The 14,711-nt window shown below is 37.2% G+C and overlaps 1 protein-coding gene across 1 annotated transcript in view; it reads right to left on the reverse strand.

The window, feature by feature from the left end:
* The window catches only part of LOC127661565 (delta and Notch-like epidermal growth factor-related receptor), a 42,378-nt gene extending 31,494 nt beyond the window's left edge, over positions 1-10,884 (reverse strand). The window contains exon 1 of the mRNA XM_052152328.1: positions 10,443-10,884. Within this exon, the coding sequence (XP_052008288.1) occupies positions 10,443-10,697 (255 nt within the window). The 5' untranslated portion in view covers positions 10,698-10,884. The remainder of the gene's footprint in view (positions 1-10,442) is intronic.
* Positions 10,885-14,711: the final 3,827 nt, after the last annotated feature.

Raw genomic sequence — 14,711 nt, forward strand, 5'->3', positions numbered from 1 at the left:
GTTGATGTTCCATAGGTGTGAGCCGACGAGCATGGGTTCAGGAGCGGAAGAAGGGAGCGTCTCGGAGGAACAAGTCAATTGAGCTGATGCCAGTGGTGAGCAAGAGCATATCAAATTGTCAATACGAATGGACTGGATGAACTGTTCAAGAGTTAGCTGGTCATCGCGGCTCGCCAGCTCAGTTTGGAGAGCTGGTGATAATCCTTGTCGGTAATGGGCTTTGAGTGGAGTGTCAGTTCATCCACTTTGAGCAGCCAGCGTGCGAAATTGTAAATGGTGCAACCATTGTGCATCTTGCTCACCCCGCCACAACAGGATAAACACATCAGGCAGGTAAATAATGCTCAGTATTGTTTGGTGACAAGACAAGACTTCACAAAGGTAGAGTGTGAGTCCAGGACTATTTATAGCTATCTTAATGAGAGATGGATAGAAGGTGTGTGGAGAGTTCAGAATTCGGGTGAGGGGGAATTGTGGAAGCAAATGTAACAACAACACAATAGCGCTTCCAGATACAAATACAAATGAAGAAATTATAAATTAATAGGCTTTACCATGATTACAAACTGTAAAATATTTCAATAAAAGTATATTCAATACTTAGGGTGTAAATAAATTAGTACAATTCCTATAAGACTGCAGAATACATAACATATTACACATCTGTCCTCTGAGCCCCCGCTATATATTACTCGCAATCACAGAGACATCACTAAACCACTTCCTCTGCAGTTTGAGGGCTACATAGTTGAGAAGGCATTTCAATACCAACCAACAAAGAACACAATATTCCAACAAAGAACACAACCTTTCAAAATATGGCTTCAAGCAGCAATTACGGGGGCCAAGCAGACCAATGGCTTGTAAGCAAGTATGACTGGACATCACTGATAGCCTACTGATTTGAAAAAAAGCAGTTTTCAAAACATAAGTGGAATTGTTTATTTTACAATTCAAATTAGTTTTGAATAATATGTGATACTGTCACCAAATTCATATGGTGCTGTCAAAATCATACAAAGTTTCATGTCTATTGCAAAAGCGTTGTCGAAATACAGCCTTTTGACGTCTTGCCATCTAGTTCATTGCTGCGCTATTCAAGAACCGTTTGGTATATCAAAAGGTTTTAATAAATGTTTGTCGTGAGTGTCACTAGATGATACATGTCAAATTTCATGTGAATCAGACAGATGACACAGGAGCTAAAAAAACCATCAAAAGCATTTTAAAAAATGTCGACATATCTTTTGACCACAAGGTGACGCTGGCCCCAAAATTTGTACTTACCCTAAGAGCATGGTGTCAATGATGCTTACCAATTTTCACAACAGTATGCCAATGCATTTGTTAAATGCTGAATTTTACAACAAATGTAAAAATATGGCCTACACGTGACAATTGGGTATCATCTGACTATGTATGAATCCCTAATGAATCCAAAGAGACTAATTTCATAATTTTAGGCCAAACTATTCAGTTATAAGAAATGTACCAACACTTCACAGGTACTCTAAGGATATGATGGCTATGACATATACCAAGTTTCATGCTACCGTGTTTCCAAGATATAGCTTCACAACCACATTCGTGAGCTCATCATTAAATTAGTTGAAGCTTTAAATGTGAACGGACTGTTGGGTCTATAAAAAAAGCTTTAAATATTTTTTTTCTAGATTGCCCCTAGATGATACAAGGTAAATTTCATGCAAATCTGACATATGGCCAAGTAGGCTTTTCGAAACTTCTAAAACATCAAGTAGAAATTGTAACCATTCTATACTTTGTAACCATCATGAGCCAATGAATCAGAGGGGAACAAAAATAGATTTTAGGCCATTTGGTTCAAAAGTAAAAAGCATAAATGTTAGTGCAACTTTGAACAATCTGTGACGCTAGACTAGCTACCATCTGGGCTGTCTCAGTCAGAGGAAGACTAATAATAATTAGAACAGATAAAATATGGGCTTTGCACCTTTGAAGATCAATGAGATTTGAGAGATTAGTGAATTAATACTCAAGAAGACAGAAACAAAGATTTTCAATATGAGAAGAAATAAAGGATGAAGCATTCATCAATGTCACTCAATCTCCAATATCAATCTCCCATCTCCTCCAAAACATGTGATCTTACCTAACCTGCTTTCACTCTCATTAATAAATTCCTGACCTTTAGCTCTTTTTAGCTCTAGACCTTCACTGCAGAGTATTTCTCCCCCACAGTCTTGACACAATAAAAAATGGTCCTTGTCTAGATCCAGAACCTTGTGAAATGATCTCCAAAACATAGTACAAACTCATTGGTTTTATTTCTACATCTTCTCATCTCTCTACATCTCACCCCTGCTGAAAAGATCAGCATTGCTGGTAACCAAAATACAGTAGAGTATATTTAGATTGCATCATGCAATGCTGGTGTCCCCTCTAGGATATTTAACTAGCTTGAACCAGCAATAGTTCCATAGTAAACAAGCTATACCAGAAAGACCTTGCTGGTTGACTGAAATTTTTTTGGATATGATAGACCAGCACTAACCAAAATTATCCAGAATATTGTACTTCTGCAGTGACCTGACCTGCTGCCATAACTTTCCTCTATCATTATTATATCCCTAACTTTGCTGCTCCAAGAGTCTGACCTAGGCCAATCTCTCTGATATTAGCAGTTGTGGCTTGCTTTTCAAGCTGTCGCAAGATAATTGTTCAGCCAAATTGCCCATTCCACTTCAGATTGATCTTTACAATGGTAGCGCTGTCCATCTACTGATCTGCGCTTTCCTGGTGTTTACCCTGTGGAAGACATGCCATTCTCCCTCTCTGAAATCACAGACAGTATCTCAGCCTACCTCTCAAAAATCCCTGTATTTCTACTCTTCATTTCTGACTTTACAAGACCAAGCTCCTCTACCTCTCAACAAAGACCTCCTCCAATTTCTCTCTTTTTCTATATTTGTTGAAGCTCAGAAAGCTACCTCAAGTCTAAAATCTCTCCCCAGATTTAAAAGGAAACATCTTAATCTAAGTAATAAAAAATAAAATTAAACTTTAAAAAATGATTAAAATTGTTAATTAATAAATGATCACACTTCACTTTTGATAAAGTTTGCATTATGCATTACTGGTCCAATTGTTATTAAGACTTATTTTATGCTAGTAGAATTAAATTTAGTGTTATCACTGATGGACGTGACCCAAATCCAGTTTATTGCCTAAATATGTTTTTTCAAATTAGTTTTAGGGTCCTCTGTGATCCCAAATCCAATGCATATCTGATCCACAGCCATGTGATACCAGTGTGAACTGTTAGTTTGAATTTATGTGTTTCTTAACCATCAAACATCACTGTTCAGTCATGGATCATTATTACTTGGAGAGAAATTATCAAGTAATGTTGGAGTGTTTTGTACGTGACACTTCTGTTGATGTTTTTGTACCATCCATTGTTTAATGGCACGGTTTATCACAAGCATGGCATAATCACACATCCACTCAAAAAGAGCTATGTTGCATACATGTGTTTAGGAGAGCGTGAAGAGAGAACAAAATTTTCCCGATATACACCCACAATCAGCTTGCTAACCCACTGTCATCTGACTATTAATAGAGGAAAAGGGTGTGTGAATGTGCATGCATGTGAGAGAGCTCATCAATCACCATTCTGTTGTATAATTATTATTAATCATTATTGTGTAATTGTCTCAAACAGCCACTGATCCTAGGATGTCCTATATCAATATTAACTAGTCTGCAGATGGAAGCCTTACAGTATCGATGATACTGGTAAGGCCAAAGTTGTGGGTTTAATTCCCAGGGAAAACACAAACTGATAAAATGTAAAGCCACACTTTTCTGTACACAAAAGTGAATGGTGATATATTGTATGCTAAGCTCACAAGAGGACACAAAAGCATTATTATGGTACCATTATCATACCAAAAATTGTCCAGAAGTTGTGTGCTATATTACAAATCTTCAGAAGCCATATAATAGATTTGTCAAGTCATTATTCTCTAAAAACATTCCTCTCCATAGCTCTCAAATCACATTTGCACTTGTGCATAAGCAGCAGTTTTCCCCAAAATATCTATCCTTTCATTTTGTCCAGTCAATTCCCATTTTACTCATTTAGTCTATCCTCAAATACCTGTTTTAATGAAACTCACTCACTTACAGGGTTAGTTAGCCTTAACTAATTAAGATCCTGGTTATACTATAGATTTGTAGTGTGCCTAAAATTGTGTCTATAAATATTAAATATGAAAGGTTTGAAGAAGCAGTGGTCAGTCAAGCTCTCTTGCATGTGTTCCCCATGGCTGCTTAACAGGCTGAAATCAAAGCCAAGAGATGAAAGAGTAGAACAGAAAAGCAGAACACAGCCAGTTAAACAGGCTTCCCTGGTGATATGGCTACTAACCAGACCTTTAGTGTCTTCCTTAAAGGTTTAGTTCACCCAAAAAGGAAAACTGTGTAGTCATTTACCTACCCTTTTATCGTTCCAAATCTGGACCCCATTTTAGTTATGATGAGCAGTGCTGTGCGGATTATTTTTTATTTGAAATCAGGTAATGATTTTGGGGTAATCTAAACGGATTACTTTTGGATTATTTTCAATCTAATTCTATTTTATTTTATGTCACATGCATTCACAGGATAATAACTTTAACATAAAAGTAAAAAGAGGAAGAACATGCATTCCATTATACTAACAAAAAGAGCTCCATATGACATTTTTAAAAAGTGCATTAGGCATTACATTAATAAAATACACATTAAATCTAACAGCAATGAGAGTGCATGGCCATAGTTTTTAATTAAAAACACTGAGACATCAAGTTCACGTTAAGTGCATAAAACAATAGCAGCATTATGATCATTAACGGCCATAAAATCAGCATAAAACAATTATAAAATGAATGAAAATGAATGACCATAAAATCAACAGATTAAATTATCATTAAAATAGATATTAAAATAGCCATAAAAAAGCCGCTTTGTGTGAGGAACAGACCAAAACTTAGTTTACTGCTAATTTTCCCCATTACCAAAGTTCAGAAATGGACTACAAAATTCGTAAATTGGCGTGCCAATGTGTCAAACAGTGTTGGTACTGGAAGATTTATTCCCATTCATTTGATCTAATAGTAATTTCACAAAATCCTTTATAAAAACATTCTAAGCCATGAACCAAATTAACCAGCACTGAGGTGAATTGCACCACTACAAACTATTTTGAAGCAAAAAAAAGTATTTGAAAATCTGAAACAAAGAAAACGTACAAGACTGTGTACTTAACTTTCATGAGAGAATGAACTACAATCCCATGAAGCACTGCAAATGACAATATTGAATATTGAAATCTCCCTCTCATTTCATGTCACTTTCCCTATCCTATTAAAGTTGTTGATTCTAAAAATAGTCACAATGTATTTTAAGTTTATGCAAATTATTCAGTTAAGTAAAATACAATAAGTAGTTTGAGATTGCAGGGAGAGCGACTCCATTGTGTCATTCATACTGCATCAAGGAAGCGAGCGTTCACAGCAGAGCACTTTTTTCCGCAGTTTGATAACAAAAAATGTCAGTATGTATGGCTTTATATAGCATGAGTAGAACTGACTATTTTTTATTTACATGGTGCTTTTTGTCATTTTGGAGATTGATGGCACCAGCCTTCATTGACTTCCATCATATGGAAAAAGGAGGAAGAAGAGAAAAAGTCATAGGGGTTTGAAACAACATGAGGGTGAGTAAATGATGGCAGAATTGTAATTTTGTGGTGAACTATTTCTTTAGTATGCCACTGCACATACACACACAGATTTCTTTCAGAGCTCAATCTCTCTCCCTGTCAAACTGACCTATCTTTTTAATTTCAGTTCTCAGAAAGAACAGGTGACTCATACACAATTGTTCTGCAACAGCCACTGCACAACACCTGAGATTGAAGTTAACGGAGTCCCTCAAGTGTGACAATGCAAATGTATTATGTCAACCCATCCTTAGTCACCCTTAGTTTCACTGCGTCACTGAGTTTCTCTGACAAAACGTACACTTTGTGATTACGATACACTTTTATTTCTGAAACTGAGCCACAAAGTGATTCTTCTGAATCTCCCACACCCAATTTCTTCAGCATCAACCATATTGCCCGCACCATTATTGACGTTTTGATAAATGGCTGTCTCATTACAGGGTGAATGAAGAGCACCAGCCTTGCCTGGGGAAATGGAACACTGAGTGACATCACAATGACTTCAAGAGTCTCTCCGACCAATCACAGTGAACCTTGTCAGTGGCATTAACCAATCACAAAGCAGCAACCTTTCTGGCTGCATTTAAGGGCATACAAATGAACCATATGAACTCACAGACACAGGTTTAGACACAAGACTTAATTGAGGTTGAAGAAAGGACAAAAGTCCCTGATACCACAGTGAAGAATGATGCATTTTTACACTTTTACACACAAAAAGCAAATGTTCTGCATTCTTTGCTCAACAGAACAGGCTGTTGTACTAAAATGACAATTGTAAATCCTTCACAATTCAGTGTAGACATACGCAATAAAAACACAATTTGATATTCATGTTGTTTTGCCACCTGTTGTTTTGCAATGTGGTCACCTTGTTCACAGAGAGTCTGCATGTGCACTTAGCAAGACAGCTCTCCTGTGCATTTCTGTTGAGAACACTTTGGTGTTATTTAGGTCAGAGGCCAAAACTGTGTCTAACTGTGTTGTTCAGATTCAGGCTCTGTTATAATTAGTTTACTAACTGTGAAGCCTGATTCAAATGATATTTTTTGTCTACTGAGTGGCACTAAAGGCGAGTTAAATGTTCTCCCCAATGAGGTTGTTAAGGTTGATGCTCTATTGGGTTTTATATACACAAACCTACCTCCTCCCTATACCTTAAACCAAACAGATAGTGTCATAAAAGCAAATGTGAGATGAACAACGCAACTCATATGACTCGTACCCTAGTTCTGTATGTCACAAGTGAAACGTGATATCAGTTGAGCTACTGCGAAAATCATCTTGTACTTGAACAAGCTTGTAAATGTAGTTAGATTTGTAACAATGCAAACATTAAAATGTATCGCCTTACAAGTCATGCACTATAGTAAAAGTGTTTAGATGTCATAAGATAGCATTGTGTGATGAACAGGGTGAAAAGTGAGTATTTATGAACTGATAATCTGCCGTTTTACTCATAATAAATTTGAAAGAAAATAAAAGTAATTGTTGTCTAGAGTACATTTCACCAGAAAAGTGCCAAAATACATACAACGAGCATCCTAAAAATAAGGTATTGCAACATGATTCAATGAGACCTTTTATTAAGGGAATATTAAGGATTCTAATCAAGTTAAGCTCAATCGATAGCATTTGTGGCACAATGTTGATTACCACACAAATTAATTTAGACTCATCCCTCCTTTTCTTTAAAAAAAGCAAAAATCAAGGTTACAATGAGGCACTTACAATGGTTAAAAGTGAATGTTAAAATACTCACTGATTCAAAAGTATAGCCACAAAATGTAAACAATGTGCATGCTAATATGATTTTAGTGTTAAGAAATCGCTTGCTAAACTTTTCTGTGTAAAGTTATATCCAATTTTACAACTCTGTTGCAATGATGACCAGGGTCTGAAATGAACACCCACCAAGTGCCAAATGCGGGTAAAAGTTTTGTTAGGCTGGTGAATTTTGCAGCGTCACAGGCCACTCTAGCAGATGTTTTTTGCTTTCTATCAGTTTGTGTCAGCTTGTAAAATAGTTTTACATGTTCTAGTTTTGTCCTCAGGGGGGCTTTGTAGGCCTACAGAACAGTCAGTAACACAGGTGTATACATAGAGCGGCTCTTATTAGCACGTGGCGCGTGGTGATCGAACGTGGATTCAGTGCTTATAATCCAGATTTCAAATGATGACTGCAAGCATTCTTTGTGGCAATTCTGTGGCTGGGTAAGCAAACATTTAAAATCAACACTGTTTGTATACTTTGGGCATTTGAAAATTAAACTGCCATTTTTCCAACTGTAATTGCACATATTTAAGATTACATCATTGCTTGTGTACTGAAAGCTAATAGTAGCAAATATACACTGGCTTGATGTATTACAAACTCACCCTGAAGTGGAAGTTCTCTGGTGTGGTGAGTGGGGCTGAGATGATTTTTTCCACGCCAGTGGGCATGGACAATCATCAGTACGATGAAGCAAAATTAAAGTATGTAGAGGAGCTTTCATGTTATCGGGATTCAGGATGAAGGGAAGACCACTCTTGGATTTACAGTGGATTTGTGACTACGTTTTAATTACCCACCACCACACATACTAATTCTCTGGTAATGAATGCATTATAATACAATCTTAATGATTTTCATTACATTTGGTTTCATTAATGGTTTTTGAACAGGGGCGAAGCTAGGAGTTTTTCACATGGGTGACCGGGCAGGGGCCAGCGATCAGTCTGTGGTGGCACAGAAATTTTCAGGCAGCGGGGAGCTGATATGGTGGGGTGTGGATGCAGTAACACCCGGGATGTAGACGTGCGGCGACCTTGGTGTACGCACGTTAAGTCTCCTGTGTGTTGCGGTTGTACAGAGATGTTCCACCTCTAAAAATCTAAATTATTCACAAGACAAAAAATTATCATAGTGGCAATTGCAAGTGGGGTGGCCAACGGTGTGGTAAGGCTTCGGTCCATGGTCACCCCTAGCCACCCCCTAGCTCTGCCACTGTTCTTGAACATGCATTATTCTGGTGATGTGGACAGGAAACCAGACTAAAATACTCAGACAGTCTTTCCTGTATTACTATTAAGCACCACAGCAACACTGCTACTGAATCCACAGTGCAAAACAAGACATAAAGCACTACCAGTAGTCCGATTCCCAAAGAAATGACTCCATTGGGCCGGCTCTTTTTAGTGAATCAAACAGTTTCATGAATGTTGTTGAAGCTGAATTCATTAATTGACTCACTCAGAGTAAACCAAGAATTGCTACTCTGTTGTGTGTACTTCAGGCTTATGAGAGCTACTTCATATGACAACATGTACTTTAAAATGTTAATTTTGTTTTTTTGTAATAAGTGAAGCCCCAGCTCCATACAAGTTAGGCTTTTAGATAGAATATCTATAAAAAATATTCTAAATGGATTATCTGGCAATTAAATATTTCATAAATAATAAATTAATGCAATTCTTTAAAAATGCAGTTCACTTTTAAACATGCATTCAGTATTATTTATTAGTCTCATACGTCTGTAAAATCCACTTGTAAAATGCAAAAAAGAAATGTCCGGTAAGAAATCTGACTGACTGGTAAATTTTTTCATCTACAAGCCACCAAGTTCTTTCCGGACCCTGATGATGACATAATGGCGTGAACACTAAAACCCTAAAACAACTGTAAAAACCACAATTTAATTATCAGCTTCACATTTTTGTTTAAAGTCCTCAAAAACTGGCCCCATTCATACCATTGTAAGTGCCTCATAACCTCGATTTCTGCTTTTTTAAAGAAAAGACAAAACGAGTCAAAATGTATTTTTGTGGTAATAAACATTATGCTACAAATGTTGTCAATTGAGCTTAACTTGTATTGAACCCAGAATTTTCCTTTAAACAATCTTTTGCTTCTATATTTCACAAGGACTCCCTCACTCTTTCCGAATGCATCTTGAATACAATTATAAATCTACACTATCTATCAAATCTAATATGGGCATATGCATTTCTAAGAACTATGACCTATCTCTGTAAACTACATTTTGGATTGCATCACCACTCTTACAGAAAGCGTAATTGTCCTGTACTAGCAGGTTGCAAAACTGAGATGATGTAAGGAGGTGAACACTGCATACTTGCATGAAGCAAAAAAGGTGGCGGACTGAATAATTTTTTTGCTGTCTTGTGTTGATCATCTAGAAATGCTGTGATAAATGACTCAAGATATAAAGGTTTTCCAGGTTATACAATACAAACTGCAGCACATACAGTAATGCTATGATCTTTACTTCTTACACACACATACACAAATACACAAATACACACGCACACGCACACACACACACACACACACACACACACACACACACACTCACAGCCACCTCTCCTCTCCTGTCTGTTGCCACAGCAACGCAGCACTCTCCTTCACATCTCACCGACAGCACATGAGCTGTTACAGACCTTTTCACAAACACACACTCACACACAATTTGTTTTTCCAACATGGTGCTGATTTTCCATCGACTTCTATTGTTTTTTATACTGAGCTAATTATATTTTCTATCTCCTAACCCTACCCCTAAACCTCACACAAAAATTAAGACATTATTGAGCATGATTTGCACTCTATTACTAAGTGTACAGCCACACACACACACACACACACACACACACCCCCATAAGTACACACACTACAAGTACAAACTCTCACCTCACAGTTCTGTCCAGTAAAACCCTGACTGCAGATGCAGGTGTAAGCAAAAAAGTCAGACTGCATTTGGGTGCTCTGACTGTCCTCCGCATCTCCCACCCGACTACAGACGCCCCCGTTCAGACAGGGTCCGCCCTCACAGGGGTCTGCCAGTGTGCTGGGGGTCTCGGTAGGGCTGAGGATCGGAGTTAGATGGGTCCCAAGTCCCCCCCTCACTCCGAGGAGGAGGAGAAGAGGAAGTATGTAGCGTTGCATGAAAGCGATCGAAAGCTCCTTTCCTCGTCACAAATTCAGATTCTCTCAGTTCCACTGTATCACATATGCTGGTTGAGAGCAGCTGAATGGATTAGAGTCGTCTGCTTGCCGCAGCTTGAATGCGAGAGTGTGTGTGTGTGTGAGAGACAGGAAAATTGTTGGAATGGAGGGACTGAGCATGTTTGAGGGAGAGAGGGAGAGTGGAAGGGAGGGTACTCACATTGTGACGACAGGTGACGAGACTCACATGCTCCACCTTTCTCTCTGAAATGGACACAAAGCTTTCAACAAATACTCTTTCTGCTGCGTCAGTCTTCTTGAGGAACAATCACACAGAAACATCATTTGAAGTCTCATCACAGATAGTCCTGCTAGAAAGACGAGCTTAACCAGCATGCAGTTTCCATGCTGGTCTAGGCTGGTTTGGTACTGGTGGACCAGCATAGCTACAGTATGTTGTTCACTAGCAAAGCTTTACTGATGAAGATGGATGACCAGAATGGTTAAAACGCTTTTGCTGGTTAACCATGAGAGTATTGCTGGTTACGTTAGTAAAAAGCCTTGTTGAAACCCCAGCACACCAGCACCCTGTGTTGTTGAAAGAACATTTTTTTTCCTGCAGGAAGTTCAAACTGATCTAGAATAGTGTGCTCTATCTTTCCTAACTGATCGGAATTCCCACTTCCGAACAGGCCCAAATTCTCATTGACACACATTCAGAAGTGATTTCCTGTAATGACTCCTTTAGAGCAGCGTATCTCAAATTGGGGTATGCGGACCCCCGGGGATTTTGTTGTGTGTTTTTGTAATTTTGTATTGTTCAGCACTTTGGTCAGCCTTGATGCTGTTTTTAAATGTGCTATATAAATAAAAGAACTTGAACTATATACAAATGTTGTAGATTCTGGACCTCAAATTTAAGTGTAGGAAAATCTGCTTATTCTCATAGTAACTGCGACTTCTCTGTTTGGTGACTGAATCTCGCTTCAAAATGAAATGAATGTTTACAGGAGTTTTTGCGTATGACATTGGACATTATCCATCAAACATTGAGACAGAGCTGTTGCTTCATCCAGTAAAACAAAAAGGGGTTTAACAACATGCATTTCAAGTTATATCTACCGCAATGAGTGTGAATATTTACAAGCCACAGCTGGCCAGTTCTGGATTAGCACGGTCCCCGTTTCTGAATTCATATACTTATAATTAGTTTGCTTAATCTGGCTAGATTAAGTGTGCAACTGGGGTTATAATAAGTTATAAGTTAGTATAATATGACAATTGAGGATCCAAGTTCATGTCAAACGCGATCATACATTTCCTCACAGTGTCCTTTTTTTTAAATCATACCATCTTTCTAATAGTTAGTTAATTTCATTGTATTTATGCATTATAATTTTACACTTCAGTATATTTGCCATTAATGTGATCGCATCCTATTCGCTGCAGAATGGAAAAGAGATGTAGGAATACGTTTTATTCTCCAATTCTTCCTTATTCGCAGAAAAGAAAAAAGTGACAGTTAACAATAAATTATTTGAAACATTAAATGATGATTAAATTGTGTTATCCTATCATTACTGTTGTTTGATTATCAACAATAATGTGATATTACAGTAACAAATAAAACAAACTAATCAATCCACAACTGTTAGTATTTCATCAGAAGAATATGCTGCTTTACTCATGTGTAAACTCATGCTTTGACTATAAGAGGAAACAATAATAATTTATAAAAAATCTGTACTGTTTGAGCTTTGAAGTGTCCTCAGTGATGTTTCCTCCTGCGGATGGCGCTAAAACCTCAGCTGAGCAACGGACTGTCTCCCTAACTTAATTTTATGGTGTTTGTTTTTTGTCTTTGATATGAATTGTTTGTATCTCACATGTGACTTGCTGTACAATAACTGGATGTAAATATAATTGAAACACTTTGCACACAAAAGCCCAACACAGAAGGACAGCAGTGCCCAAAGCTTTATATCATATGTATTTAAACGTATTTTTATATTTCTTGTAAATAATATCATATATGTTGTGTTGGTGGTGGTGCAAGGGTCCGCAAACAATTTGAGGTTATGAAAGGGGTCCTTGTTTCAAAAAACCCTGCTTTAGAGGATTTAAGCTACATCCACCAAGTTCATCACACCCCTTTTGGCTGTTTTGACATGCTGTAAAACAACATGCTAGCATTTAGCTATACCTAGCTGTATGCTACCAACATGCTAAAACAAGCTAGCAATGCCTAGCTAAGTGCTAAACATGCTAGCAGCATGTAAAAACATGCTAGCAAAGACTAGCTAAGTGCTAAAACATGCTATCAATGCCTCGCTAAGTGTGAAAACATTCTACCAACATGCTATCATCATGCTAACAATGCCTAAACATGTGCTAAAACATGCTAGCAACATTGTATCATTTTATTTGTATTTATTTATTTTTTAGCAAAACTTTCAGACAAGACTTTTTCAAGCCAAAATCAGAGTTTGTATCTACAAACTTTTCTAGTAAAAAATTTGTTGTCCTGCTGAAAATGTACCACCAGTAAACCCTGTTTCATCACACAAAAATCATGTAAAATAAAGATTTTAGCACACTAAAATCATATTAACATTTATAATGTTTGTCTTGTGGCTATACTTTTGAAACAGTGTGTATTATAAGGTTTATAGACTGGCCATATCACTTCCATTGTAATTGCCTTATTGAGACTTTGATTTTTGCTTCTTCGAGTGCAAATATTTTTTTGTGGTAATCAGCATTATATACATATTAGCTATTATACATTATGGCAGAACTATTTTTAGGTCATCATGTCATTCCAAACCAATATGACTTTACTTTTCCATGGAACACAAATGGAGATGTTAGGCAGAATGATAAGGACTGACAGCCTCAGTCACCATTCACTTTCATAAAAAAACATTTTTAATACAAAAAAGTGAATGGTGACTGAGGTTGTCAGTCCCTAACATCTGCCTAACGGAGATATCGGTTATACAACAACTCAGACATGTTTGAGAGTGACATTGTACCCCTAACCTAAACTATTAAACTTCAGCACGTAGCTTCCCGCACCACCTGTGCTACAAACATGCCGGATACCCCTCAAGTGAGAGAAAAAAATAAAATAAATCCCTATGAACTTACATTAAATCAGGGACCCTAACCATGAGGACAAGAATATTATTTAAAAATGGTTATTTAACATGAATCACCAAACAACAACCCACCCTAGCATCTGCATAGCAACATGCTAAAAATGACTCAGAACACCTTACCAACTGTAAAGCAACACTCTGGCAAAAGTTTAATGCTTTTTAGGTCCAAAGTCCAAAATTAGTAAAAATACCGAATTTTATCCAACACCTACTGAGCCCTCACAACACAAGCCAATTACTGTACAGTATAGCGTAAAATCGTATAATACTCAAATACCTTCCTAAACATCCTTCCCATTGAATAACACTCCCTTCGTCCCAAAAATGATGAACTGTGAGCATTTTGTGATGCGGAGTTGGGTGTTTATTATGGGCTCCTGGCTAGCAACTCTCACAATCTACATTCATGACAATCTCCCCCTCAATTACTCCTCCTGTTGGTTACCATGACAACCACACTATCTTAGTTCCTGCTCCAGCAACAGCTTTGTGACAGCCGCTGTTACTGTTGCTCTCTTTCACAATCACTCTATCACCATCAAGTTTATATATATATATATATAAAAAGAAACTTGCAGTAAACTATTATAGATGTTGGAAATCAGTACACGAGCAATGGACAATGGCGCCTCCTCCTGGACACAAATGGCACTGAAGACCATGGTTTGATATTTCACCAGTCTCTGTATAGCTGCTTCAGAACAATATTTATTGTGTATTAAGCGTTATACAAATTCATACGAAAATTATTGTGAAAATGTTTCTCTTTAAGTTTATACATCTAACCCAACTTAATAAAAAGTTAATTATTTTAAATTATATTTTAATATAATTTAAAAAATATTTTAATAAT

Source organism: Xyrauchen texanus, chromosome 21 (assembly GCF_025860055.1).
Source record: "Xyrauchen texanus isolate HMW12.3.18 chromosome 21, RBS_HiC_50CHRs, whole genome shotgun sequence".
Taxonomy (NCBI): Eukaryota; Metazoa; Chordata; class Actinopteri; order Cypriniformes; family Catostomidae; genus Xyrauchen; species Xyrauchen texanus.